The 25,015-nt window shown below is 40.1% G+C and overlaps 2 protein-coding genes across 2 annotated transcripts; both read left to right on the top strand.

The window, feature by feature from the left end:
• Window positions 1-885: 885 nt before the first annotated feature.
• On the top strand, window positions 886-17,535 carry MAT1A (methionine adenosyltransferase 1A). The gene is made up of 9 exons (XM_031602493.2): window positions 886-1,218; window positions 7,236-7,313; window positions 8,138-8,260; window positions 9,895-10,007; window positions 11,523-11,666; window positions 11,988-12,206; window positions 15,006-15,188; window positions 15,627-15,760; window positions 16,807-17,535. The coding sequence occupies exons 1-9, from the start codon at window positions 1,125-1,127 to the stop codon at window positions 16,907-16,909; spliced, it is 1,191 nt and encodes a 396-aa protein (XP_031458353.1). The 5' UTR covers window positions 886-1,124; the 3' UTR covers window positions 16,910-17,535.
• Window positions 17,536-20,246: 2,711 nt separating this feature from the next.
• LOC149916981 (uncharacterized) lies at window positions 20,247-24,494 on the top strand. The gene is made up of 6 exons (XM_090144752.1): window positions 20,247-20,477; window positions 20,786-20,865; window positions 22,084-22,198; window positions 22,795-22,901; window positions 23,121-23,235; window positions 24,055-24,494. The coding sequence occupies exons 1-6, from the start codon at window positions 20,411-20,413 to the stop codon at window positions 24,234-24,236; spliced, it is 666 nt and encodes a 221-aa protein (XP_090000878.1). The 5' UTR covers window positions 20,247-20,410; the 3' UTR covers window positions 24,237-24,494.
• Window positions 24,495-25,015: the final 521 nt, after the last annotated feature.

Below are 25,015 nucleotides of genomic sequence, written 5' to 3'. Positions count from 1 at the left end.
AAACGACTTAATAACAAATAAACATTGTTATTATTTTTTTTTAATATTTGTAATGGTGCAGTAGTGCTGGGCATGGTCTGGGACTGCCTCATGGGTACGTTTGCATTTTTTTTTTGTATTCAGACTTACAGACATATATCCACAAAATGCAGTCTGGCTTCATACCTGTCATACCAGCGACATATCCCAGATTGTAGCCATCTGACTGAAGTCATTTTTGGTAGTGGAACTGAGTACTGAGTTCTCAGCCGAGGCAGTCAGTCTATTTCTAAGGGTCACAGAATGTAACGTGAGAGTATTATTCAAGAGAAGAATTAAGATGGATCTTAATAGGAGAGAAGGCAGATGAAAAGGAGAGCAAAGGAAGAGCTCTGCGTAAATGAGAAATTTGTCATGTGCTGTATCTTATCGAATGTTTCACGTCTCAAACGCACAGGAGTAATGAATGAAAATGAAAAAAATATTTCAGGAGAGAATTCTTCTTTTCCAGAGGTGAAAAAGGAAAAGGAAAATACAGTTACAGAATGCAGAACAAACTTCTTCCAGTCTTTTCTACGAAAGGCATGCATTTACCCTTTTTTAATCTATCCCTGTGAAACCACAACACACGGTTGGAAACACAGCACGGGTCCCAGAGTAAGGGGAGAGGCAAACTGGAGAAGCAGCTGAACTGAACCGTCACCAGTACTCCTGGATTACTTCACGCTCATTTGAATTCCTACGATACTTAATCTTGCATGGGTTGAATCCAGAGTGTTTCCAAGAACTGAGTTAATTAGTGAAATATCCCCAAATTAACTAACTCCCCTGCCAAGAAATGGGCTCTTCCATTTTCCTCACATGATTTTCTAGGCACTTTCACTTTTCCATATATAGGAGCAGCCCAGAGACTGACAGATCAGGCTAGGTAGGGATACAGACTTCAGGCACATGCGTACTCCTTGCATGTACACACAGACACAAGCCCATGCTGATTTCACAGACTAAAATTCAGAGTTAGTGTTACAGGTAGTGAGTGAACGCAGTGGCAGTCCTGCTCAGAAAGAACCTTCAGTTTTAACAGAAGGCACTAAAGGCAGAAATCTTCAGCCATAAAATAATCCATCAGGAAAAGCATCACAGCCATGAATGGGCCAGTGGATGGTTTATGCGATCACACGCTGGATGATGAAGGAGCTTTCATGTTCACATCAGAGTCAGTAGGAGAAGGACATCCAGGTAAGAAGCCACGATGGCAAACGCATTAAAGAAAAAATACTTTCAATGAAAATGATTTTAAAAGTCCAAAGAAGAACGAATCTGCTATTAGTGTTATTATAGAAAGTCTGTTTAACACGGTGCTTTTTACGTTATTTCCATTGGACTTTTCCATATAGACTACAGAACCGCTGCAACTCGAGTTCTTCTAACAGGAGTTTTTGTGCCTTTGCTGGGTGTGTTACCCTGTGGAGGGGAGTGGGGTTCCTTCTTGCTACTCCTTCCTTTTCATCTTATTTGCTTTTTTATTACCGTGTAGGCATTACTGTACCTCTGATAGGCTCAAGTTTCACATATGGATAAGAGTACATAGCTCGCCTCTCAAATTCCATATCCTGATGGGCACTGTGGAACTGTCTTGCATGTAGGCTGTGCTCTAAAACTGTCACCCATAAGCAGTCTATTTTAAAGACTTGAAAAATCAGTGGTCCCTGCATCTGAACACGTCAAAGTTGCTGGCATGCTTTCTCCCATTTCGTTATCTGGGTATTAATGCAATATATGGAATTGCTTAAGCAAACAGTGGGCAGATATTTGCTAAAATGTATGCATGGTCTTTAAAATAGAGATAAGTTCAATTTTATTGGAAACAAATGGTCATCTGCCCAAAACACGTACTTTATGTCAAACGAGTCCAAGGGACAACAGACTGTTTGATGTCCTGAAAAGCATGTTTGTTTTAGAAGGCGGTGTGGCATCACGTACTTTTTGCTATAGCAAGGTGTTTTTTTTATCTTGTGATTATATCGTAAACGGGTGGGATAACATAGAGAACATAAAGGTCAGCAGTGAGAATATAACGTCTGTAATACTGATACACCTCTATAATATTAACTTATTAGTGCAGGTCAAGTCTGTGGCTGATGCAATTGAGTCCATTGCTGTCAATTTCAGGTTAAGCAAGTTGGAGTTCTTTCTGATGTAACACCATCAGAAAATGACAACCATATTCAGTCCTTCGGCCGTAAGTCCATCTCAAATTTGTGTATAATTACATCCAGCAACCACAGAACAACATAGTTGCATATGAAAAATAGCATGCTATAAGGTGAGCTTAAATTGACAGTGATTTTTCTGAAGATGACAGGTCACAACTGATGCTATTCTGATCATTTTTTAATCTCTTTGAGGTTGTAACAGGTAAGTCTCAGAATAGGAAGATAAATAGTTCAGCTCAGTCCTCAGGTTTTTATTTGTCCCTCAGCTTCTTTTCTTTATCAGATCCCTTTTTGTCTTGGTTCCTGTGTTAGAATATGACCCAGGTTTCAGTTGTCACTTACATTTTCTTCTTTATTTCCAAAAACTCCCCTGGGTCTTCTTTTAAGTCCTGTGAATGTTGTCCATCTCTGAAATACCTGCCAGGCCTTTGGCAAAACGTTACCACCAGTGAGATTTGTGAACATCGTCTCATCCACCAGAGACTGCTGGATCACTGGGTACTCTGAGCTGCATACACCCAAAGAGCTTTGTTGTAGAGGAGAGAGTGTAAAGTTGACATTGACATTTACTCTAATTTTCGGTGGTGTATTTTCCTAAAAAAAATATACATTTTGATATACACCTATGGGAAAAGAAATATCCAGATTTTCCAGATCAAGTATAACAGGATAACAGTAAATAACCCTGGGTGTTCCTGATCACAGTCCAGCAATAGGTCTTATTGGTCTCAGCAAGAGGTCTTAGTTTCTAATAGCAAACTGACTTTTACAGCCTGTCCAAACGACGTTTTCCCTGTCTGTGGTTTTACTCTAGACGTGAGGATATACCATTAGCTTTTTGTCACCCAGGAAAATCTTGATTGTTTCTTAAAACTGGGGCCAGTGTTCGAAGCTGTAGTTGGGCTCTTGATTATGTCATCAGTAGTGCTAGAAATTTATTAGGAGCTTTGAGTACCTCTGTTTGCTATCAGTGGATAATTTGCATGTTCCTGATTACTTCCTTTCTGCATGTAGTAGCATAATTTTGCTCAAAGGCATTATGTGAAGATCCTGAACCAGATCCTTGTCTGGTAGAAATCTGAGTTGTTCTGATTATATTAGTTGAGTTGAATGCTCTCATATATACCTTCACGATAAACAAACCAGAAGAAATTACATGCTTACTTATTTGTGTATAAAGACAGCAGCCTTGTATCTGTGCAGTGCTTTGGAGCTGTGTGTAATTAAGAAGCCTAAGTTTCTGTAGAAGTAAGTAAATAGCTGGCAGTGATTAATATACATAGGCATTAGATATGTTCCCCAAAGAAATCCAAAGAAGTCTGTTTATCCCATCTTCTCAGACCAACTTCTTCAAAATGATTTGAGCAGAAAGTTTTGAACTCCCTCCCAGAAGGTCTTTAATCCTGGTATTTAGCGGGGCAAATTCCAAACTTTCTGCAGGCTTACATGTAACCACCTCCTTTCTGATGTAATAAAAGCACATGAATAACAGATTTTTCTTTTCTTAGCTGTTTTTTGTCATTTCCTCACTTTGCTTCACAGAACTGTAAGGGTTGGAAGGGACCTCTGAAGATCATCTAGTCCAACCTCTCTGATAGAATAGGTTCTCTCTTCATCCAGGAGAAGAGTGTCTGTGCTGCACAATGGTTTCATTGCGCTTTGAAAGGCACTGTGTGTTACTCTGACCCACGATGTCTTACAGGTGCCAAACTACTTAGAATTAATTCCTTCCCCATTCTGGCACGGCACCAGGTGGATTTGTCTGCACACAGAATGTCATTCAGCTTTGCAGTAAGTATTAAAAATATGAGAGAAAACACTTGCTAAAAGCACTCTCAACCATATTAAAAAAATGTTCACGTGAATATTCACAGAAGAAAAATCAACCCCCAAACCCCTTCCCTCCAAAAATCAGAAAGTGCAGATCATTCCAGTCAGCTGATGCTCACACGTCTGATGTAATAATTCAGTAAACTGTGTACTGAACAAGAGAACACGTAAGAAAAGCTGTTTTAACAGTGCAGCAGTGTTAACACTGAAGTGTGGCTGCTGTTTTCAACGAGTACTCCTCAAGAGTCTTTTAAGGAAGGAAAAACAGTGAAATTCAGCTATTCAAAGTCTTTCCAATCAAAGAAATTTTGGTAGAAAGCTCATTTTTCAGTGACGTGCTCAAGATAAGAATCCATGTTATGAACTTTTAATTTTTCACAAAAAGATCCTGAGAATTGCTCAGTTTACCGTATTTTGAATGCATAATTTCACCTTCGAGTGCTGTTGACATAAATAAGGTATATTAAAACTTGTGCTACCCACAGTTATTTTGACGATCACAGGTTTTTAAGAAAATGAACCTTACCTTTTGAAATGTTTGATGTTTATGATATTTACTGCATGATTAAAGCTAGAAGTGTGGTAGTACCTGTTTGCAGTTTCAAAGGGTGAAGCTTCTTGAATTAAAGTTCTGGTTGTTGCTGTTCGTAGGTTTTATTTCTGATGAATGTATGGAGGGTCCTGAGAACTGTCTTCAGTTACAGAGCATTTCTTTTTTAAGGAGATAGCACTTATAACTGTTGTGCTGTTAATGTAGTCTAGATTTACATAATAAACTTCTAGTCAACTATGCAAAACCCCTCGGAGATCCTCCCAATCAATGGAGATCACCTTTGCTGTTGAACACCTTCTTTACTTTACAATTTGGAAACTTAACATTTCAGTAGGGTTTATCATCAGACCCATTCATCCCTTTTATAGCTATCAAAAGCTGTTTCTATGGCTAGTTGGCATCTCTGCCACAAGGCTGGCTCCGTGGCGTGATTGTATTTCTAGATAAGAATTCACAGTTATCCAATATCTTCCTGTTCAGTCAAGAAATCCTTAGGCTAGACATAGTTTTTGCAGTATGTATCTTACTGGATAGCAATTCACATTTAAAATTTAAAAAAAAAAAAATTCACAAACATATTCTGCCACATTCAGCAGCTCTAAGAGAGCTGTGACAGTTGAGACGATAAATTTAAATAACAGAATGAAAAGCGCACAAAGCCTGCTAAGCATCACTAAAAATAGAAATGCCGGGTTTTATTTTACATTAGAGACCTTTACTAATAGACATATGTGTTAAGCAGCTGATCATCCTGCTTGATTTCTCATTCGAATCGTGATGGCTGCCTCTGTGTGTGTCAATGAAAGTACCTAACTGCACTAGGAGTGTTGGTTCTTGCTCCAGCCATCCATTTTTGAACAAACTACCAAAATGTTTTGTCTCGACCTACTTTAATCCGAAATCAGACCATCGGCATGGTATGATAAATTATTCTAATTGATTTTTTCAATGATTAAAATTCTCACGTGCATCAGAGGGGATTTCTGGTAGAAATTTTACACAGGTAATGAAGTTTCATACAACAAGTCTTCAAACAAGCCACTAAACAAACCGTGGTTGAATTCCATTCCTACCTTTTAAGAAGATATTCAATTTTTTAACCAGAGTCTTGAAGGAACCATGCATATTACGCAGCTCTATATGAACGGCTTCAGTGGCTCCTTACTCTTAAGATTTGACTTTTTCAGTCTTTATCTGCCTTTCTCTAATCTCCAGCTGTCAAATCTACTCACATTGTTGTCCATTGGACAGAAACTCATCTCAGCATATTAGCCTTCAGGATTTAAGAGCCCCATCCAATACCCACTAGGATTTCCTGAGGTAGCTTACCTTTCCTTCAGCCTTTCAGAACTGAATTGAGCTTGAATGATTTCATCCTGCAAGATAATTTTTTCCTGATTTTGAGACATTTTTCTCAGTCCGCCTATTATAACTGATGATCTCTTGAGACGTTTCAGGGGAGTTCTAGTTCAGAAATTAATTTCAGCCTGCAAAATGTGTGTAAAGCTTTTTGCACTGGCTGGGTGCTGCTAAGTGAAATGAAAATGAATTAGCCATAGGGATTATTTGCGTTCTTCTCAATTTTTTTAGGAAGACTGCATTCAATAAGCACTATTTCACATACAAGGAGTCTTAACTGATATGGGACATTGTCATCTAATGCAGATGAAGATATGCTTCATGTGGGACAAGAACAGGGAGAAAGGTTTTTCCTGCCATATAAACTTTCTGTGGTGAAAATTTTACAGGTTTCTTAATTACTTGGAGTTTGCTGCAGGGCTCTGGACCTGCACTAAGAAGGTCATCCTGTCTCAGTTACTCTGTTGTCGCACCTAGGTATTAAAAAACAAGTGTTTTCATCTATCATTTTTGCTTTAATGCTTGAAAATATGGCTTTATTGTCTAGTAAAAAAAGGAAAATTTGAAGAGAGCAAGCATTTTAATCAAAGCCCTGCTACCTTTGTCCCTAAGCAATGCTCATTCGGACTTCTAAATAAATTACAAGAATAGTGTCTGATTCCTGTTTGGTAATAATTATCCCAAATTTAGTAATAATGCTCCATTAATGAGAGGCAGAATGTTCAAATGCAGCTTACCTTTACTGATCATCTTTTGTATTCATTCTCTTCATACTGAAGCGATTAATACGTGCAGTAACACTGGCATATTAGTTATCTCATCTGCGATCTAAAGTCTTCATCAGGCTTTATCAGCGGCCTTATTCAGGCACATTCTAACTTTCTGCTGGGAAAATGGAAGTTAGTGGTAGAATATCACCTTTTTATCATACTGCTGCTGTGGACTGCGTGCTGCAATGGTTGTGGCAGAGGAGAAGAGGCAGGGAGTAAAACCTCTTAGCCTCTCAGGTAACTCATAACAGAACTCTATGCATAACACACTTATTGATTTGAAGTTATAAGTAGTATTAGTTTATGACTAGTAAGTACATTCCTTGTTTGATCTATCTATTGGTCTCGCTTTCATGATGTTTCACGTGACTTTCTACCTAGTTTGCTTAAATACTTCAATAATAAGCAATGCAAGAATTCCTGTCTATCCAAACAGATGCAAAGAGTCTGTTCTGTATCAAAATTCCTGTTTCGAACAACAGTTAATTGATAGTTTAAATGTTTAAAAAAACAATTAATGTCTTGCAGATAAAATCTGTGATCAAATCAGCGATGCCGTACTAGATGCCCATCTTAAACAGGATCCAAATGCCAAAGTTGCTTGTGGTAAGTCATTTGTTATATTGCTTTCAGCCACCGTTCTTTTAGTGTTAATATGTTGTCAAAGAGCTTGGTGTCACATGCTAAATCATTTCACTCTCAAAAACTGTGTGAAGAATATAGCCTCCAAGAGAGGGAGAGATGAGGAGAAACAGCAGAAGTTCTTATAAAGGCTGAAGCAGCAGTAAGGAGCAACTTCCAGAAGGGTGGGATAGTCAATTTTCTGCGTGGACTGAATATTCTGAGGAGAAATACACGGGATTTCATCATTCAATATTTGAATGCCTTTCTAAACAGTACATTTATTATGTTTAATAAAGTACTAATTTTCAAGTCTTAGTCCCCATAACTGCTTATTATCTCTTCACAAAGAGTTGTACCATCATTCCTCAGCTAATTTTCTCAATTCTTCTAACTAAACCTCAGCTTCAAAGTCTTTCTCCTTGGGCTGTACGCATGTTCTCAGAACAGTTGGTCACTGATGAGAATTATTTAACCTCATTGTGTGTCTTGGAATGATTAAGTGGACAAAGAAATCCTGGTTTAATACTACGTTTCTCTGAACATCTCTACATATAACTCTGTTATGCTGCATGCTTGACTTTTACGTTTTTCAGTTGGACATAATGGACTTTTTCATGCTTTCACACATGTGGTGAAAGAAATTGGTTGTAGAAAGAGGTAAATATTGCAAAAAATATGCATAAAAAAAACTAAGATGGTATATACCTGGCAGATTTTTCTAAAACGCCATAACCACAAACATAGTTGTTTGTCTTATTGGGCTGGTTATTCTGCTACTGTAATGCCGTTTTCATCTCTGTTTTCAGAGACGGTATGTAAAACAGGAATGGTGTTGCTCTGTGGGGAAATCACATCTCATGCTATTGTGGATTACCAGAGAGTTGTCCGAGATGCAATTAGGCACATTGGCTATGATGACTCAGCTAAAGGTTGGTGGAAAAACTCCTGAAATCCTTGAAGAGCAAGCAGTAGGCAACTGCAAACCAGGTCTGTTAGCACTTCTTTACGTGGGCTTTAGCAAGCCTGATAAAAACTCAATGTCCTGTGTGAAAGCTCCTTAACGTGGTGCTACGTGAAACACTTTCTGGCTTTATCCCAGTAAGTAGAAAAAAAAACATTGTATGTTTGTTAAAACTGAAAAGGAGTGGGCAGAATATACTTTGAACTGTGAACCTGATCCACAGAATCTACCGCTAACGTAAACTTGTGAGAACTTGAATCTGCTATGTGGCAAGCTGGTAGATGCGTCTTGGTGAGGAAAATAGGAAAGATAAAACTTAGGTTTATTATTACATACATGTACTACGGTGGCATCCAGAATTACTGGGAGACTCTCACTGCGCAAAGCACACAGAACTAATGAGGAGCATGCAGTCCCAAGATTTGTGTCTTGTAGAAATGACAAAAAACGATGTATACACCAGACATATTCCACTGCTGGATTTGCCACTAATTTCTTAATATGATACAGATACTCCAATTACAATAATTGTACCTTTCCTAGGCTTTTATTTAAAAACTGTTGTTAGCTGCAATGCTTTTAAAGCTATGTAATTCCCAGGGAGATTGTTGTAGGAGAGTATCATAGCAGCACATCTGCAGGTTGCCTCCATCACGACACAGCAACAGGATTCTCAGAATATACTGGTTAATCTATTAGTTCATAACTCAGATTTTCATTTTAACTGCCAAAATTATAAGGGTAGATGCAGTGAAAAACAGTTGCTAAATGGAAGTAAAGGTAAAGATAAAATAATTGCATACTGACATACGTTTTTCATCTCTTTATCGCCTATTTAAAAGAGGGTGATGAGGATTCTTCAAGTGGATCATATGCATATGGACATAAATATGTGATTTATTAACTGAATGTAGCTAAGCAGTATTTACACTTCTAGGAAATGCTAAATTTGGAGAAATACAAATTATTCTTAATATACCCTAGGGAAAGGTGGAAAACTTTGCTACAGTTGCATATAAGTCTTTGAATTTCTTTTTTAAGTTTTCCTTTTGGTCTTGGAATGTAATGTAAAGTCATCTCCCATTTCCAGATTTTCTGTGAGACTCAAATCCGTTTTTTCCTCTCACATGAACTGCTACGAGAGATTTAGGTACACAACTAATACTGCTTTGCATGTATTACATGTATATCAGAAAGCAAGTTCTTCAACTGCTAAAAACATCAGCTCACAGGAATTTATACACAGGTTTTTAATACTGTTTGTCTGGGAGAGGCTTATCATTTACTTTTTTTTTTTAACCACTTATCTCCAGTTAGCTGTTCCTAACTCAGGGTGCCAATGCAAGAGAAAACAAACAGTAACAATCAATGAAGGCAATCCTGCCTAACCTACCACCTCTGCCACAAAATGAAGGTCTATTGACAAACATTTATTAAGAAATAGCAGTTAGACTATGAACACTGAATGTGTTATCTCCTTCAGAATGAAATTTCTGTTCTCTGGTTCTGTATTACTGACTATTGAGTCCAATTCCTGGCTCCACACAACTGTGACAGACAAAAAAAAATTTTGGTCACTATTCTTTTCTTTTTCCCAACTAGGTTTTGACTACAAGACTTGCAATGTTTTAGTGGCACTGGAACAGCAATCACCTGATATTGCCCAGGGAGTTCATTTACACAGGGATGAAGAGGACGTTGGTGCTGGAGATCAGGTAGATGTGACATCACACCTGATATACCCAAAACATCTGAACGGAAAGAGCTTAGCTCATCTGACAACTGTGTTTTCTAAAACCAAATCCAGCTGAAGATTTGCACACTTCTAGCTCGGTCTAGCCCAGAATAAATACCATAGCCCTATTGTGACAGTTAGAAGTTCTTTACAGGCAGGCTTTTTGCTGGATTTTATTATCCACAAGCCAGGAGAGTTCTGTCAGTTTGTAGCAGTGAGGATGCAGTCTGTAGATCCTCACAAAGGTTTTTGCTTACTTTTCTTGTATTTTTGTTGACTGGCTCCAATGCCTCTGACCATTCATCTTGCAGCCAGGCTTGTTTTGTAAGATGAAATAAACAAAGGACCTTAGCACTTTTGCAAAGCTCTTGAGATTTTACGCAGCAAAAAATTAGGCAATGTTTCAACTGTCTGCAGCATTAGTAAAATGAAGGCAAATATGCCAGAGTACTTTTAATTCTCCCTTATTTCCCAGAGGCAGAGATCTGTTTTATTATAATAGGTATTCCACATAATTAAAGTTGTCCAAGCTCCATTTCTGTGAGCTAAATAACATGCGTAGATAATTACAGCGTGTTCCCAGGAGAAAAATGTTAACGTAAAAACTCCATAATCTGACGGATGCCTGTATGAATGAGTTTAACATTTACAGTAGTTATCATTAGTAGTAATATCTAGTTTATAACGATGCTGTTGAGAACCATAAATGGGGATATCAGAGTCCAGGAGCCAAGCTAATATTGTTAAAAAAAAATACCTTGAGGACAAAAATTAAAATGCTTTTATGCTGTCATGGGGACAAAGGACTACAAAAGACAAAAAGATTTCTGACTTCCTTTAGCACTTGTGTGGTCTCCTTCCCCATTGTATCTTAATAGCAACTAGTCATTTTTGTATCACAACATACGCTGCTTGAGGAGAAAGAAAACGCTACTGACTCTACTTAACAAATGGTAATGTGACACAGGGACTGGGGCTGAAAATAATATAAGAGTGACTAGAGGCGTGCTATGCAGCAGTGCAGATCTGACTCAGGTGCCTTAGCTGTTGAATTGTACTTCTTTTTCGTAGCATTCAAATTGCATTCCTCTGAAAAGTCAGAGTATGAGTAAGTGTCAGTCTAAGCCTCTACAGTCTACACAGAGTACTAAAAACACCTTTTGTGTGACAGAGTCATCCTGAAATTGTTTCGCTCAGACAGATCTTTTTTTTTCAGTGATTTTTTTTCACCCAAGCTTTGCCATTTTTGTCTGGGTTTCCAACTCAACATGTAAACTTTCAGGACTTGTGCAAAAAATCCTTGGAACGTGGTTTGTTTCTCATTTTACTGTAGCATGTTGGAACCTGATCTGAATTTAGGCTTCTTAGATTGCGACGCGAAATAGGAGAAAGTAAACCTGAGGGTGCTGTTTGCTCTTTGTTTCAGATGAAATCTCATTGCCTTCAGTTGTGGTGCTTTTTAACAGTGATTGAAGTCTCTTCTCTCCTCCTGTAGGGTTTGATGTTTGGTTATGCAACGGATGAAACAGAGGAATGCATGCCTCTAACAATTATTCTTGCTCATAAACTGAACGCCAGGTTAGCAGAGCTGAGGCGCAGCGGGGAGCTTCCTTGGCTGAGGCCTGACTCCAAGACACAGGTAAAAGTTGCTGTCATTCTGGTTTCTCTCCTTCTCCAACAGGGTAGCAATCCAATGAGTAGCAATCCAATCAGTTACCGATAGTCCTTGAAAATCATCCCATTTTACCCCTCTAAAATGTTATAAATTTTCAAAGAAAAAAGAGGCACTCAAAGTACCAACGCTGCTACTGAATAAGCTACAATTAGCAGGGAAAGAGTTTTCCACTGCTTATGATAGCCTCCTTGTCTGTTCGAAAACGGTTATCTTGTATCAGACTGCTAGAAGCACTAGTGAATAAATGTTTTTTGTTGTTTATTCCCTTCTCCCTGCTTTGCTCAGGTCACTGTTCAGTACATTCAGCAAAATGGAGCAGTCATACCAGTGCGTGTTCATACCATTGTGATCTCAGTACAGCACGATGAAACCATTTCGCTGGAGAATATGCGCAAAACCCTGAAGGATCGCGTGATTAAAGCCGTCGTCCCTGCAAAATACTTGGATGAGAGAACTATTTATCACCTTCAGCCTAGTGGACGTTTTGTTATTGGAGGGCCTCAGGTTTGCATTTATTTCGATGCTTCTATCAGCTTGCCATCCCCAGTGTTTGTGCACTTAAACAGAGATGCTCAGCTAGCCTGGCACATCCACTCTAAGTTGTGAGAAATAAGCTGTCTAGTGGAAGTTCTAACTGTGGCTGTAGGTGGGAGAGGCACTCAGGGTTTCACGTGCTGTATTCCAAAGTAAGCTGTGAAGGCATGGTTGCATCATTCTCTGTGTTGTAACTTAGGCAGATAAGCTGAGTCAAATTTAATATCAAACATACAAGCCCAGCTCTGGGTCTCTTAGACCTGAATCCAATGCTGTATGAGACAAACAAACCGTTCTCATGGAAAGCATACCACACAGAGAGATGGACAACAGTAGGTTTACATCTTTTACAATGAATGTGATCCTCAGACCTATATAGTTCTGTCCCACACCAGTGAGAGCTGAGGTGCTCATCTGTTCTCAAAATCTGCTCGCAAGGAGCTTGTGGATGCCCATCCTTGAAGACATTCAAGGCCAGGCTGGATGTGGCTTTGGACAGCCTGGTCTGGTGGTTGGCGACCCTACACACAGCAGGGGGATTGAAACTAGATGGTCATTCTGGTTCTTTTCAACCCAGGCTATTCTATGATTCTATGACAGGCTGTTCTGGTGAGAAAGCTTATGTTGCTTTTGCTTTATCTAGACAACATAGGAACTAGGAGGGATAATTTAATCTCACACTTGTATAAGTCAGAAAGATATTTCACACTCTGTAGGACTGAGATTTTTGAGATCACGGTGCATGCACTAAGTTTTAGCCTTTATCACAGCAAAATTTCAACGTCTCTTCCTGAAATTACATTTAAATTTGCATCAACTCCAAGAACTTCTGTGATTGTTATCATTCAAATTCACTCATTTACTGCAATTTGCCAGAGGTATTTCTGTGGCTCTATGTCTTGACATTAGTGCCATAGAACAGGCAGGAAAGCACTGAAGTTAATCATTGTTGCACAGTATTTTTGCATAGCTGAATCAATCATATCACTATAATAGCATACTGTTGATGCTTTAGACTACAGAGAAATGGACTCAACTGCAACTAGAGAAAAATCAACCTGTGTAGCAATCATAGCTACAAGCTAAGATGACAACCACACACACAACATTTTGAGGTGTGCACTCAACTGCACCCATTTAAAAATGTAGTTTTACTACTCGTAAGCCAACCAGAAATTAGTTGTTGGAAACTGTATTTTTCTTTTTATGTTTGCACATACAAGGATAAGCTTACTTAGTACGGGTCAGTCCGCTTGCATGTCTGCAGCCAATTGCTATCATCAGTGGGCTTGTGCAATTTATGATTGCCTTGTGGCAATAAAAAAAATAAACATTTCCCCATCTGTTCCATCTTCAGCTTTCCAGGTACCAGTAAGTTTTGTTTTTAACAAAGCAAGCTAAGGAAGTCCGTCTTAAACTTCATCTCAGTTTATCTAAGGATGAAAACTAAACCTCACTTGGGATTTTCCCATTGTTTCCAAGTCTAGTGATAGCTTGAGCTCTGCGCTTGTTTTTGCTGGCCTCACAGTTTTCCCAACAGCATCACCTGATGGTGATGTGAGGACATGACAGCTTTCCTTAGGGCATCTTTTGCAGGCTTCATTTCCAAGCTTGCAGCCTCTTGAAAAAACTAAGTTCTTCTATGCATACTTTTTACCTGTCCATTTCTTTTCTTCTCAGTCAACTCAACATGGCGTGTAATGACTTATCACTGCACCCATCTGTGCTGTCAGAAATTAAGGTTTTAGTCAAATTTTAAGAAACCCAAAAGGTTCCTTCATATTAAGTTCTTAACAGAACGAGAAAAATAGTGCCAAAGGTTTTCTTTCAAAGGTTTACATTTAGTCTTTCTAAGAACAACTTTGGCTTTCCACTTGTTTGCTATGCAAACATTCCAGCAGTTGAATTTTACTAGCGTGATGTTCTCTACAAAAAGAATTTCAAGCCTGCCCGTACAGGTGAAGGCTGAATGTCAAATGTTTAAGCATTTATTAGGTTTGGGGTCAGACAACTAGCCAGGAAAAGATCTGTAAACTGAGAATGAATGAAAATCCCAAGTACTACTAAGTATGCAATCAAGGTAGCTTTAACCACCTATTCTTCCATACCCACTGCGTACAGTTTAAATAAGTGTATATAGAGATTATGTGAAATTGGACATGTGCTTCTAGCACATAGAAGAAAACAGTTTCTGTAATGATACTGCATCAGAAGTGTTGAGTGTCAGCCTCCATGTAATGGTATACGAGGTCACATAGGCATACCTTGCAGTGATAAATAATAACTATCTTACATATTAGTCACACAACTTCAGATTTTGTCCAAAAGGCATGAAAAACTGATCTATTTATATGTATATTTTTAACCTAGCATAAAATCTCTCAGTGGTTCAAACATGGCACGTACTTTATAAGCAATACTCTGCATTCAGTTTGAATGTTGTAATTAAGTCACTTTTAAACCTATGTTCCCTTATTAGTCCTATGCTTTCAAAACAAGCACTGGATACCATAGCTAGCTAGGTGTGATATGTTTTGTCTGACTACCAAACACCATTCATGACTGGGTTGTCTCATGAATCTGCCTTTAAAAAACACTTATAGCCTCTGTTGCAACACAGTGAGATGAGTTCATCCCTTCAGCTATCACACAACAATCCACAACTGGAGAACTTCCTCATACATAATAGTCTTCTGACGGCTGCATAGCCTTGTTTCAGAGTTATAATAAAATGCCTAGTCAAGTGGCACAGTTCTTTTACTGATTCAGGGTGATGCTGGTGTTACTGGTCGAAAGATCATCGTGGATACATACGGCGGTTGGGGAGCCCATGGAGGTGGTGCCTTCTCTGGCAAAGACTACACAAAGGTGGACCGATCAGCTGCGTATGCAGCCCGCTGGGTGGCCAAGTCTCTTGTGAAAGCTGGCCTCTGTCGTCGCGTTCTGGTTCAGGTATGGTTTGTTCTTGGCGCTGCTCTTTTCAAAGAGCTCGTTCCTTTCCAGCTTTACCTCAAATAAACATCATACAAGACACTGTACTAGAAGCTGTCTTGGTGATGGACTGGGGGAGTAGAAAGACTTCGCGATAGACACATTACAGCTCCTAGCCCTTCTTGCTTAGCTTCCCTTTTATTGTCTGTTTTTTCCAAACATTCACTGAGCTTAACCATTTGATGCTTACTGTCATGGGGACAAGCACAGGTACCGGGGGAAAACATTATCCAGAAACTTCCCTGTTTTCAAAGATATTTTTCTCTGCAAATACAGATTGTGCCAACACACAGCATAGTCTTCCTAAGAAGGGTCTTGAATGAATACCTGGATCTTTTGCACACTTGCCCACTGAAGCACTGTGTTTATTTGTTACCTATGGTGTATTTTCTTCCATAGGTTTCTTATGCCATTGGAGTAGCTCAACCACTCTCCATTTCACTATTCACTTACGGAACCTCCCAAAAATCAGAGAAAGAGCTGCTGGACATTGTGCACAAAAACTTCGATCTGCGGCCTGGAGTCATTGTCAGGTAAGAAAACAGAACGATACAGAAACACCTCAATGATTACATCCTAGAACTCTTGCAGAACTGTTAGATATTGCAGTGTGATAACCATTCTACCTAGCCAGCAGAGAGTTGTTCTATGCACTTCTGAAGAGACTTATTGTCAGACTACGCAACTGATACCTTTCATGTAGCACCAGCATTCCGTGTATTTTAAAATGACAGATGTTGTTTTCAAGTTTCACATACTTTCTATCTCTGACCAAATATACTAAATAGAATTAATATATGTAAAACTATAACATGACAGAAAGCACAGCAAAGACATAATAGCAAAACCCCAGGCTACAACAAAAGAGAAAATACTGAAACGTGACAGAGATTGTTACAGAAACAAAGAAAAAAAGCTGCTTACCTTTAGAAAACTTCAGATACATAGGGATCTCCAACAAAAAGCCCTTGCTTCCCCCTAGCAACCCTTAAATGATGGCTGGGAAGGGGTGGATCCTGTCTCCAGCCCTTCTGGTCACTTAGCTACATTGAGTGCACCTGAGCTCCCTTGAGTTGGCCCTGCCTTCCCACCAGGTGCTTCATCACTGTTTCAAGCTTAGACTTACAATTTCTGCTACAATATAAAATATCTTCTTATCTTATTTTGCTATGAAATAGAAATAGGTTTTATTTTATGAAATGAGTGACATGCACTTCTTCTTTTCTATTAAAATTCATTATTCTCTGTAATAAGAACATCTTCTGTAGCCCCAAGGGAGTTCGCATGTATGTTTTGTTGTCAGCTGTATGGTTTGGGAACATTATCCTGAGCATTGCCAGGAGGTCCAGGGAGGTGCTCCCCTGGCTCTATTCTGCCCTGGCGAGACCTCATCTGGAATTCTGTGATTCTGTGCTTCAGTTTACATTTGGACACAATCACTGATACGTTTACATCTTCAGAGTATGCTTCCTAGGTGGAGGTTATGAACTGGATATCTATGTCAAGATTTTATTGATGAATACTATGAATATTATACGGTGAAGAATTTTATTTTATTTTATTTTAATTATTCACACAGGGATTTGGATCTAAAAAAGCCCATTTACCAGAAGACTGCATGTTATGGTCACTTTGGAAGAAATGAATTCTCATGGGAGGTGCCTAAAAAGCTTGTGTTTTGACCCTTGCCATCTATCTTTAAAAACAGAAAGGAAGAGAAGTTCACTAAGATGAGGATGCTTCCAAAAATCAAATTTGACAGCTCTGTATTCAACCAAAGGAATTTTAGATTTTAAATGGAAAGAAAGGAAAGGATATTTTCTTGGAGATTGATATTTTTTTTTTTTAGCCCTCAGTGTTCTTCATTATCTAAAATATACAAGACAGAATCTTGTTTTTAATCAACGTAAGACAACAAAACACAGTTTACTTTTTATTGCTGCTCCATTGGTTCCTTTGATAAAGGTCAAGGATGACTCAGGTACTCAAACCAATGGCTGAACCTCAAACCTTTCATGGGCAAAGGAATGGATGACTTTCCCAACATGACTAAGGATCAGTAGATCTCTTACCTCTAATTAGACAATGGGAAATTCTGGGGTCCAATTTCCTTACTGGAGTTAGCACTGCATACAGCTGGGGGTTGCTTTGATGGGAGAAGGCTGGATATCATGTAACTGTATCTTGGCCTCTTTAGTGGAAGATGTTACCAGATACATAATATTTAAATCTTCTTCACCGAGTATGTGCTGTTACTGTTATGTTTCAATTACCTGTGTTTTTGAAACGTGTTCTCCTCTAAAACAATCATACAATAAAAAGCTTTTTCCTACCATGCATGTGAGGGTGTCTCTGTTTTCTAACATTGCAATATAATGGTCTTCTCCACTTAGCCTCTAATACTCTTGTAGGATTTTTGTTTATTAACGTGATTAAATTTTAATAGCTTTTGAAATTGTGATATGAATTTAAATGTCACTGCGTTCGTGATTATTGTTTAGTCCTTCTCATTAATAGAAACTTGAACAGGTATTAAACTCTTAAGTTTGCCCTTGACAGTATTCTCTAAAGCAATATTTGCTCCCAAATGTTAGGCTTATTGCATACCGTACTATATTTTATCTAAATTTGAAATAAAATAAAAAATGCAGAGAAATAACTGCAGAACATCAGAAAAACACATTTACTACGTGGTTAAAATTTGAACCACTGGCCTATCCAGCAGTCTCTCATCAAAGAACTAACCACTAGATGGCTGTGCGTCCCTCCGCAGCTGAGGGAGCAAGTCTGTGTTGAAGCACGTCGGCATTTGTGCGGGTACTGAGCTGCTAAATTTGGGTACCTGCACCCTCACTGCTGCTGGAGATGCTTTGCCTTGTACCATTTCTGGGTACCTGGTGAGTATGATGGGTTAGCTGTGATTGAAGCTGATGACAAGGATGTTGTTGCTGTGCTATTGCTTTATATTGTTCTATAAAGTAACGGAGTAAGTAAATTGTTTGCAAAGGACCACAAATTAACCCCAGGCTTGTTTAGTTCAGGAGGACGTTGGACCTTTATCCTCTGTGAAAAGTTTTGTTTGTCAACAGGCAACAAGGACGAGCTTAATGCTACGGTACAAGGTTCACTTGCATATGGCCCCAGGAGTCACTAAACTCTAGTTTTAAGCTTTAAACAGCAGCCTGTTAGATAGTCTGCCCCTGGACAAGTCCTGCTACCCCGTATTTCTCTCCAGATTGACTTTCATTGCAGACTGTCACCCAAACAGATGTTGAGGTGGAGAATGCCCGACTGTGACGATTGTTTAAGAAAAGCTGTCATTTATTCTCTTCTTTCAGTCTGTCGCAAACAAAACTACGTCTGCTCAAGCCAGAAGCTTTTCCACTTTACTCATCATGCTAATGTGCTAGGTGAGCTGTGAGTTGAGCAGAATAGGTAGCAGGTTTGTGTGTAGCATCCTACCTCCTTACAGCGTTAATAAATGGCTTTCGTTAGACTCGTGAACACATTTTAGCAGACAAATATCTTAATGTACATTTGTACCTTAAATAATTGGCAAAAATGATTTCCCAGCTGCATCTTGCTGATCACACATGGAACAAGATTGCTGTGTGTGTGTAAGCCTCAAAAATGTAAACTGTTTGGTCCTATTGGTCTGCCTAGAAACACAAACTTTGGCTTTTGGTATTAAAAAAATTGTTTTGCTAATGAACTTACAGGAATGTATACGGGATTATTTTTATGATTAAGAAGGCTGTCACCGTTCATGCTGACACAGAACTATTTTGTGGAAGTGTGTTACGGTTACCTGCGTCCCTTTATTGAGACCTCTCCAAGAGAAGGACAAGAAAGCACATTTTGTCAGCACAGCAGAGGCCCTGCCATTGGCATCACAGCTTCAGGATCTCATAATGGGTTATACTGCAACTAAGAGAAGCAAACAAGGAAACAAAATAAATAAAAAGACACCTGAAAGACTGCTGCATAAATAAATATGTTTTGCAACCTGGCATGAAAGCAGAACATCTGTGTCTCAACCAAAACAAATATCAGCAGGAAAAAAAAAAAAGAACTGCGCTGCACAAACAGTAAAAGGAAGAAGCATTAAGGAATTTGGTGGTGGTGGTGTGTATGGAGGGGTTGTTTTTTCTTAAAAAGCATGTTCGTTCCCTAGGATAGATGATGTAAAGCACAAAATGTGAGCTGTAGGTTGGCTACATACTTTCAGAGGTCAAAGAGCAGAGCTGATGTTTGGGGTGCTGGGATGTGCAGCTGGTGGGCCCACGGGGTTGGCACAGGTAAGAGTGCTGGCCACTGAGACCTGACCCCTGCAAATGGGGCAGTCAGCCAGTCACTCCCAGCATGTCAGCAGTATCTGGATTACTGAAGTAATCTGCTGGTAAAAGGTAGAAATGATCAAACTTGAGTGGTAATTTTGCTAATTAATTGGCATCTCCCGTGAATGGACGTAACAGTGCGTGAAGTTCATGGACCTATTTAAAAACATGCAAACTACATCTAGAAATACCATGCTACTGATACGGTATACTTGGAGAACAGGTTCATGTTCTCAGGATTTTGTGTTTTTTTTTTTTCTGCCTGGGTCTCTGCTTTGTTTAGTTTGTATTAAATAACCTGGAATGGAAACCATATGGAAACTGGAAGCCCTCCTTACTAGGTAGCTAAGCTCTGGATGCTACCAGATAACATCGCACAGCCCCTCGATCCAAATCTATTTAGCCATTATCTGAGCTTTTTCTTTCAGAGTGAGATACAAGGTTGAGGTCCTTCAGTATAATTATGCCTTCTAAATGAATGTACACACGTGAGACAGACAGACACTAGCTCAGGAGACGGATATAGCAATAGAGTTAGAGAGGAAGAGAGCAAGACCAGGAAAGCACCTGCTAACCATGTTTACAATACAACAGTAATTAATCCAAAGCCAGCCCATCTCAGTGCTGTAACAAGACCCTCCCCTTACCCTCCTCAAAGCGCTCTGCAGATTGCCCAGTGGCTTCCCAGCAGGTTAAGCAATACTGCATCCACACCGGGTGCTGGCGACAAGCACAGTGCAAACAACCAGCCACCTATTTACATGTAGCGGCCTGTCTGGCTCCAGCATTTAACCTTCCAGGCTCCACCAGCAGCAGGTAGCCAGCCCCTGATCTCCTGCAGCAAAAATGCCGTTTGGCTCCTGCCCGTTCTGGAGAATGCTGTTTTTTGTAAGTTTAGCAGGGTTTCTTTCAGGTGAGGTAATATTGTTTTTTGATGTGAATAATAATTACTTAAAAATTGACTTAAAAATTTTACAGCAAGGAAACATCCTACTTGGGAACGCAGCCTTGAGTAGCCACCAATATGCAATTAGGTTGCTGACTGTGCAGTTTAGACCCACTTAATACCCAGTTGCCTCAGGTATACAAGGCAGCACTAAGACTGCAGTTCAGTGGCACGATTCTCATAAGCAAGTACCGTTTTGTGAACTTTGGGGTTTACGTGGGCGCCATAAGTGTTCATTAACCAACTACCTATATACATCTCTGTATGTCTTTCAGATTTGTCTGAAACTGGAGCTTTTGCCAGTCAGAGTGACTGCGACAGTACAACCATAGATAACATTACTCAGAGATTTCAGGTAAGAGGACTAAACCAGGGCAGTTACACAGACCCCTTCTGCTGGTGGTTGGGGCAACAGGGCCCTGTGGGGCAGGCACATGAGGCAGGATGATCTTGTGGGAGAGCTCTGCTGGTGTCTTCTTCAGCTGCTCTGTGGCAGGGGGGTTGGAGATTCATGATCCTTGAGGTCCCTTCCAACACGAGCCATTCTGTGTTTCTGTGATTCTGTGCTCCTGTACATGGTGGCAGGGGAGGAGACGAAAGAGCAAAGTATGAGTACAGGCATTGACCTGCTGCTGTGTCTTTGATCAAAAACGGCCTTATACATGTGATTTCCAGTTCTACTTTGCTCTGCATACACAGAGGAGCTTGCAGATAAACAACCATCTCTTTTATCTCTTGTGCAATGTTTTCAACCCTTAAATAGCATTAATTAGTTTAAATGCAAATAAAGCCACTGAAAGCCTCTGCTTTGTGACTTGTGCCTTACCTTCTGCGGGATAAGTATGTCACAATGGAGTGACCAGCCAGTTAACCTTGGTAGAAATGGTAGAAAGAGTATTTTTTTAATGTATGTATGACCTATGCCCACTGATGTCTCCGAAAGCTGAGTTACCCGTTGTTGACAAGTGCTGAGGGCTGAGACAGAGGGCTGAGAGCTGGACTTTTTCTTATGTCTAAGTGCATACTAACCGGGGTCCATTATAGAGATGGCAGTCACTTGTGGAGTTTCCCACAGTTTTTCTTCATCCATACATGTGCATAGGCACATACATATGGAGTGAAAGATACATTCATACTTACATAGAGCAACCTCTAGATAAAACTACAGATACTTCTTTGTTTACACTTTCACCCTGTCCCTGGAGGTGTTCAAGGCCAGGTTGGATGGAGCCCAGGGCAGCCTGGTCTAGTATTAAATGGGGAGGTTAGTGGCCCTGCCTGTGGCAGGGGGGTTGGAGATTCGTGATCCTTGAGGTCCCTTCCAACCCAAGCCATTCTGTGATTCTGTGATTTCACAAATATCTACGTTTACTTACACACAGAGGAACTCTGTGAGAGGCTGGCATTCAGAAACAGGAGTAACAAACCAACGTATTATGCAGAAAGGAGGTACATACAACTGTTTACAAAGACGTGTTTTCTCAGTCCCAGAATGAAGAACCCTATCTATTCTTAAATTTATTCCAAGGCTTTTCCTACTCAATGTATTATTTTTTTCCCTCTAACTCCATAGAAATATTCAACATGCCTTCCTGAAATGGCCAAAAAAGATGGACGAGATTCACTCAATCGCCTTATCTGGATACTGAAGGACAGTCTTTCTCTTCTGCAACCTTTGCAAGGCAAATGTGAGGCCCCTACTGCAGCCACGCTTCTCTTTTTTGGGTGTTGAACAAAGAAGCAGCAAAGATGCCACAGGATACATTTATATTTTTAAACTGCATTCAGCATGAGCTAAGTCCCTGCATTTTTTGAGGGAAAAAATTAAAAAGAAAAGGAATCACAGCAAGAATCTAGAGAGCAGGGATGCTTGCCACTGCATCTGGGAGGCAGGGAAGCCCCACGGTGGTGCTGGGCCTGGGAGTGGGCACCTTAGTCTTGTTGTTCTGGGACATGCTTGGCTAGTTCTAACCCCAACAGCGCTGAATGTCGATGCTGTGAATGCAAAGTCCTCTTTGACCCACTTTTAAAGCATAACTTCGGCTGCCAGGCACTTCGTTCTCACAGCAACAAGTGATGGAAAAATTGGGCATTGCCACAATAAAAAAAAATGCTTTTAAGCAAACAAAAATGCCTGCTTTGCGCAAGTCAGATAATGGGGAAGTTATCACCTGCACCAGGTCAATGAATACGCATGTAGTTTGCTTGGGAAGAGAATCATCTACCCATTTTCACTTCTTTTTTCTTTCTTTTTCTTTCCTTTTTTTTTAAACTCACGTGAAAGTTTGCAAGCATCTACCTCAGTGCCCGCAGCCTATTGCCCCAAAGAACGGTGGGATGGTGTGCATCACTATTGACAGCACTGAGTACTGCAAACCCATGTGCAACAAGGTAATAGTCACAGTTTGCTGCTACTAGCTTGCTGGCTTTATTCATTAATTTACAGATGCTTATTATGGTGCAGTGCATTATTTCCTCATTGCACTTTTTTCCCCTATATGAGAGCGAGAAGTTGTAGTGTTTGTATTGATCTTTGCTGGCTTAATCTTTCTTCACTTATGGTTACTGTGATGCAGGCTGAGTTGTGTTTGTCCCATCTCTCTGCCCAAGGGTTACGATTTCTCGTTCCTCAGAAGAAGCAGGCTGTATGAAACCTGTGGTAATAGCACTGGGTTTACCTGGACGACTCAGCTGACTGGAGGGCAGACGCTGGCTGTCTGTGAACGTGAGTAGTCCTCAAACATCTTAGCATGCGTGTGGGGGGCTCAGGGAGGGAAAAAAGGAGGAAAGAAAGAAGAAAACCCTTCTTGGCACATGTGAGACTGTGAGAGCTGATGGTGGACTGGCCTCTGGTCTACAGATCCCAAAATCTTGCTTATTTTAAAACCACCACCAGGAAGGTCTGCACTGGTGAGCGCTGCTATTTAAGCTTGGACTAGCAAAAAGCACTTGTACCCATTAAGTTTGTGGGATGGTGCATCTTGACGCAAACGCTGCAAGGCACAGTGATTGTGTGACCAGCTGGACTGGCGGCAGCAGCACAAAACTGCAATTTATCTTGCAACTGTACCCAAAGCAGAACTGGCCACCACCTGCACCACTCGCTGTGTGTACACACCATAAAAGCCAGCAGCTGTTCCTAGCCAGCGGTATTATCGTGTCACGTGGCAGCCCAAGGGTTCTAAGTGTGCTTCCACTGCTCCCAGCAAGCAGTCTGCGACCCAAAACAGCTGTCTGAATCTGCTATCGCCATAATTTAAAAATAAATATTCACACACACATAGAGGAAAAGACCAACCTTTCTCCTATATGTTTCATTAAAAGTACTTTACTCTTGACTGCCTGTTGTTACTAGATTTTATTTACTAGTTTATTTCCTAAGGCTTAAAAAAAAAAAAAAAAAACAGTTCTGCAGTCACTTTTATTGCAAGTTGAAGCTTCTAGCCTGGAAGATGGGAATGCCGGTGATTGTTTAAAATCAGGATAAATACAGCTGGGTTTAGCTGCATAATTCAGCTGCTTCTTTTGTCTTTGATCTTTCCAGCCTCGGAGAAGGCCGTGAGTGGAGCTGAATCCGCCTATTTCCCCGACAACAGCAGCTGCCTGCACACATTAGCTTACAGCGAGCCCGAGCAGCTGGACACCTTCCTCGGAGAGCTTGCTAAGCAAGGCATAGACACCTTCAACCACGACAAGGAGGCAGACTGTCTAATATGTGGTTATTAGCAGGAGGGACCGGCAGGCACGGCATGCTTGTACCACAGACCAAGCGGCTGGCTGTGGTTGGATGTATTTCAGCAAGAAAAGCAGAGCAATCAAATCCCTTCTAAGACCTGCGAACGTACAGCTTGTATTTAGTGAAAAGATTTGAGATCACGGTCACCACTTGACCTCAGTTCTTGGGTACGGATGCATACTCTAAATCTAGTTGCATAGCTCACAGCAGGAGCATTTCAAAGAATGCAGATTATATTTTCATGCCTTAAATTTGTCTTACCGTAATTATAAGGGAATTACAGCGTCTTAATTGATGCAGTCATTAGTTAAGCACAATAATTGTTCTCAGAAATCATCTTCTGTAAAGAAGGATCGTTTTTATGGAGGAAGAGCTGTACTTCTAGTTGCTTTCACAGTTGTCAGTCAATCACTCTTGTTGCTTTGGTGACCATTAAAACTATGCAAGTCACAACAGCTATGGCTATAGGAAACAGCTCTGTGCATGTGCCTGAGTGCTTGGGGGTAAAATCAGACTGTACGTAGAGGTGTTTAGGGTGCTTCAGCTCACACGAGCTAAGGATATGAAGCTCTGCAGTTTGCTGGGGGAACAGCTCAAACATCTTTCCATTTGTATTTACAAGCCTGAGGATGTCCCACAGAGGTATATACAATCAGACATAGTTCAGAGCATTTATAGCACTCTAAAAGTGCCCTGTATTCTTGCTGTAGCTAGATAAAAGAGCAGGAAAAATGCAACATTTCAGTCTGGCACAAAATGTGAGAAATGG

The sequence above is a fragment of the Phasianus colchicus genome, chromosome 8 (genome assembly GCF_987193195.1).
Source record: "Phasianus colchicus chromosome 8, bPhaCol1.hap1.1, whole genome shotgun sequence".
In the NCBI taxonomy this organism is placed as follows: domain Eukaryota; kingdom Metazoa; phylum Chordata; class Aves; order Galliformes; family Phasianidae; genus Phasianus; species Phasianus colchicus.
This window is presented reverse-complemented; position numbering and strand designations above follow the sequence as displayed.

Excerpts from the sequence above, each read along its gene's own strand:
- LOC149916981 (XM_090144752.1), top strand. The coding sequence starts at position 20,411 with ATGCCGTTTGGCTCCTGCCCGTTCTGGAGAATGCTGTTTTTTGTAAGT. Across the intron at positions 20,478-20,785 it reads TTTAGCAGGGTTTCTTTCAG|ATTTGTCTGAAACTGGAGCT; the intron begins GTGAGGTAATAT and ends TATGTCTTTCAG. Across the intron at positions 22,199-22,794 it reads GCAACCTTTGCAAGGCAAAT|TTTGCAAGCATCTACCTCAG; the intron begins GTGAGGCCCCTA and ends CTCACGTGAAAG.
- MAT1A (XM_031602493.2), top strand. The coding sequence starts at position 1,125 with ATGAATGGGCCAGTGGATGGTTTATGCGATCACACGCTGGATGATGAA. Across the intron at positions 8,261-9,894 it reads CTATGATGACTCAGCTAAAG|GTTTTGACTACAAGACTTGC; the intron begins GTTGGTGGAAAA and ends TTTCCCAACTAG. Across the intron at positions 10,008-11,522 it reads ACGTTGGTGCTGGAGATCAG|GGTTTGATGTTTGGTTATGC; the intron begins GTAGATGTGACA and ends CTCCTCCTGTAG.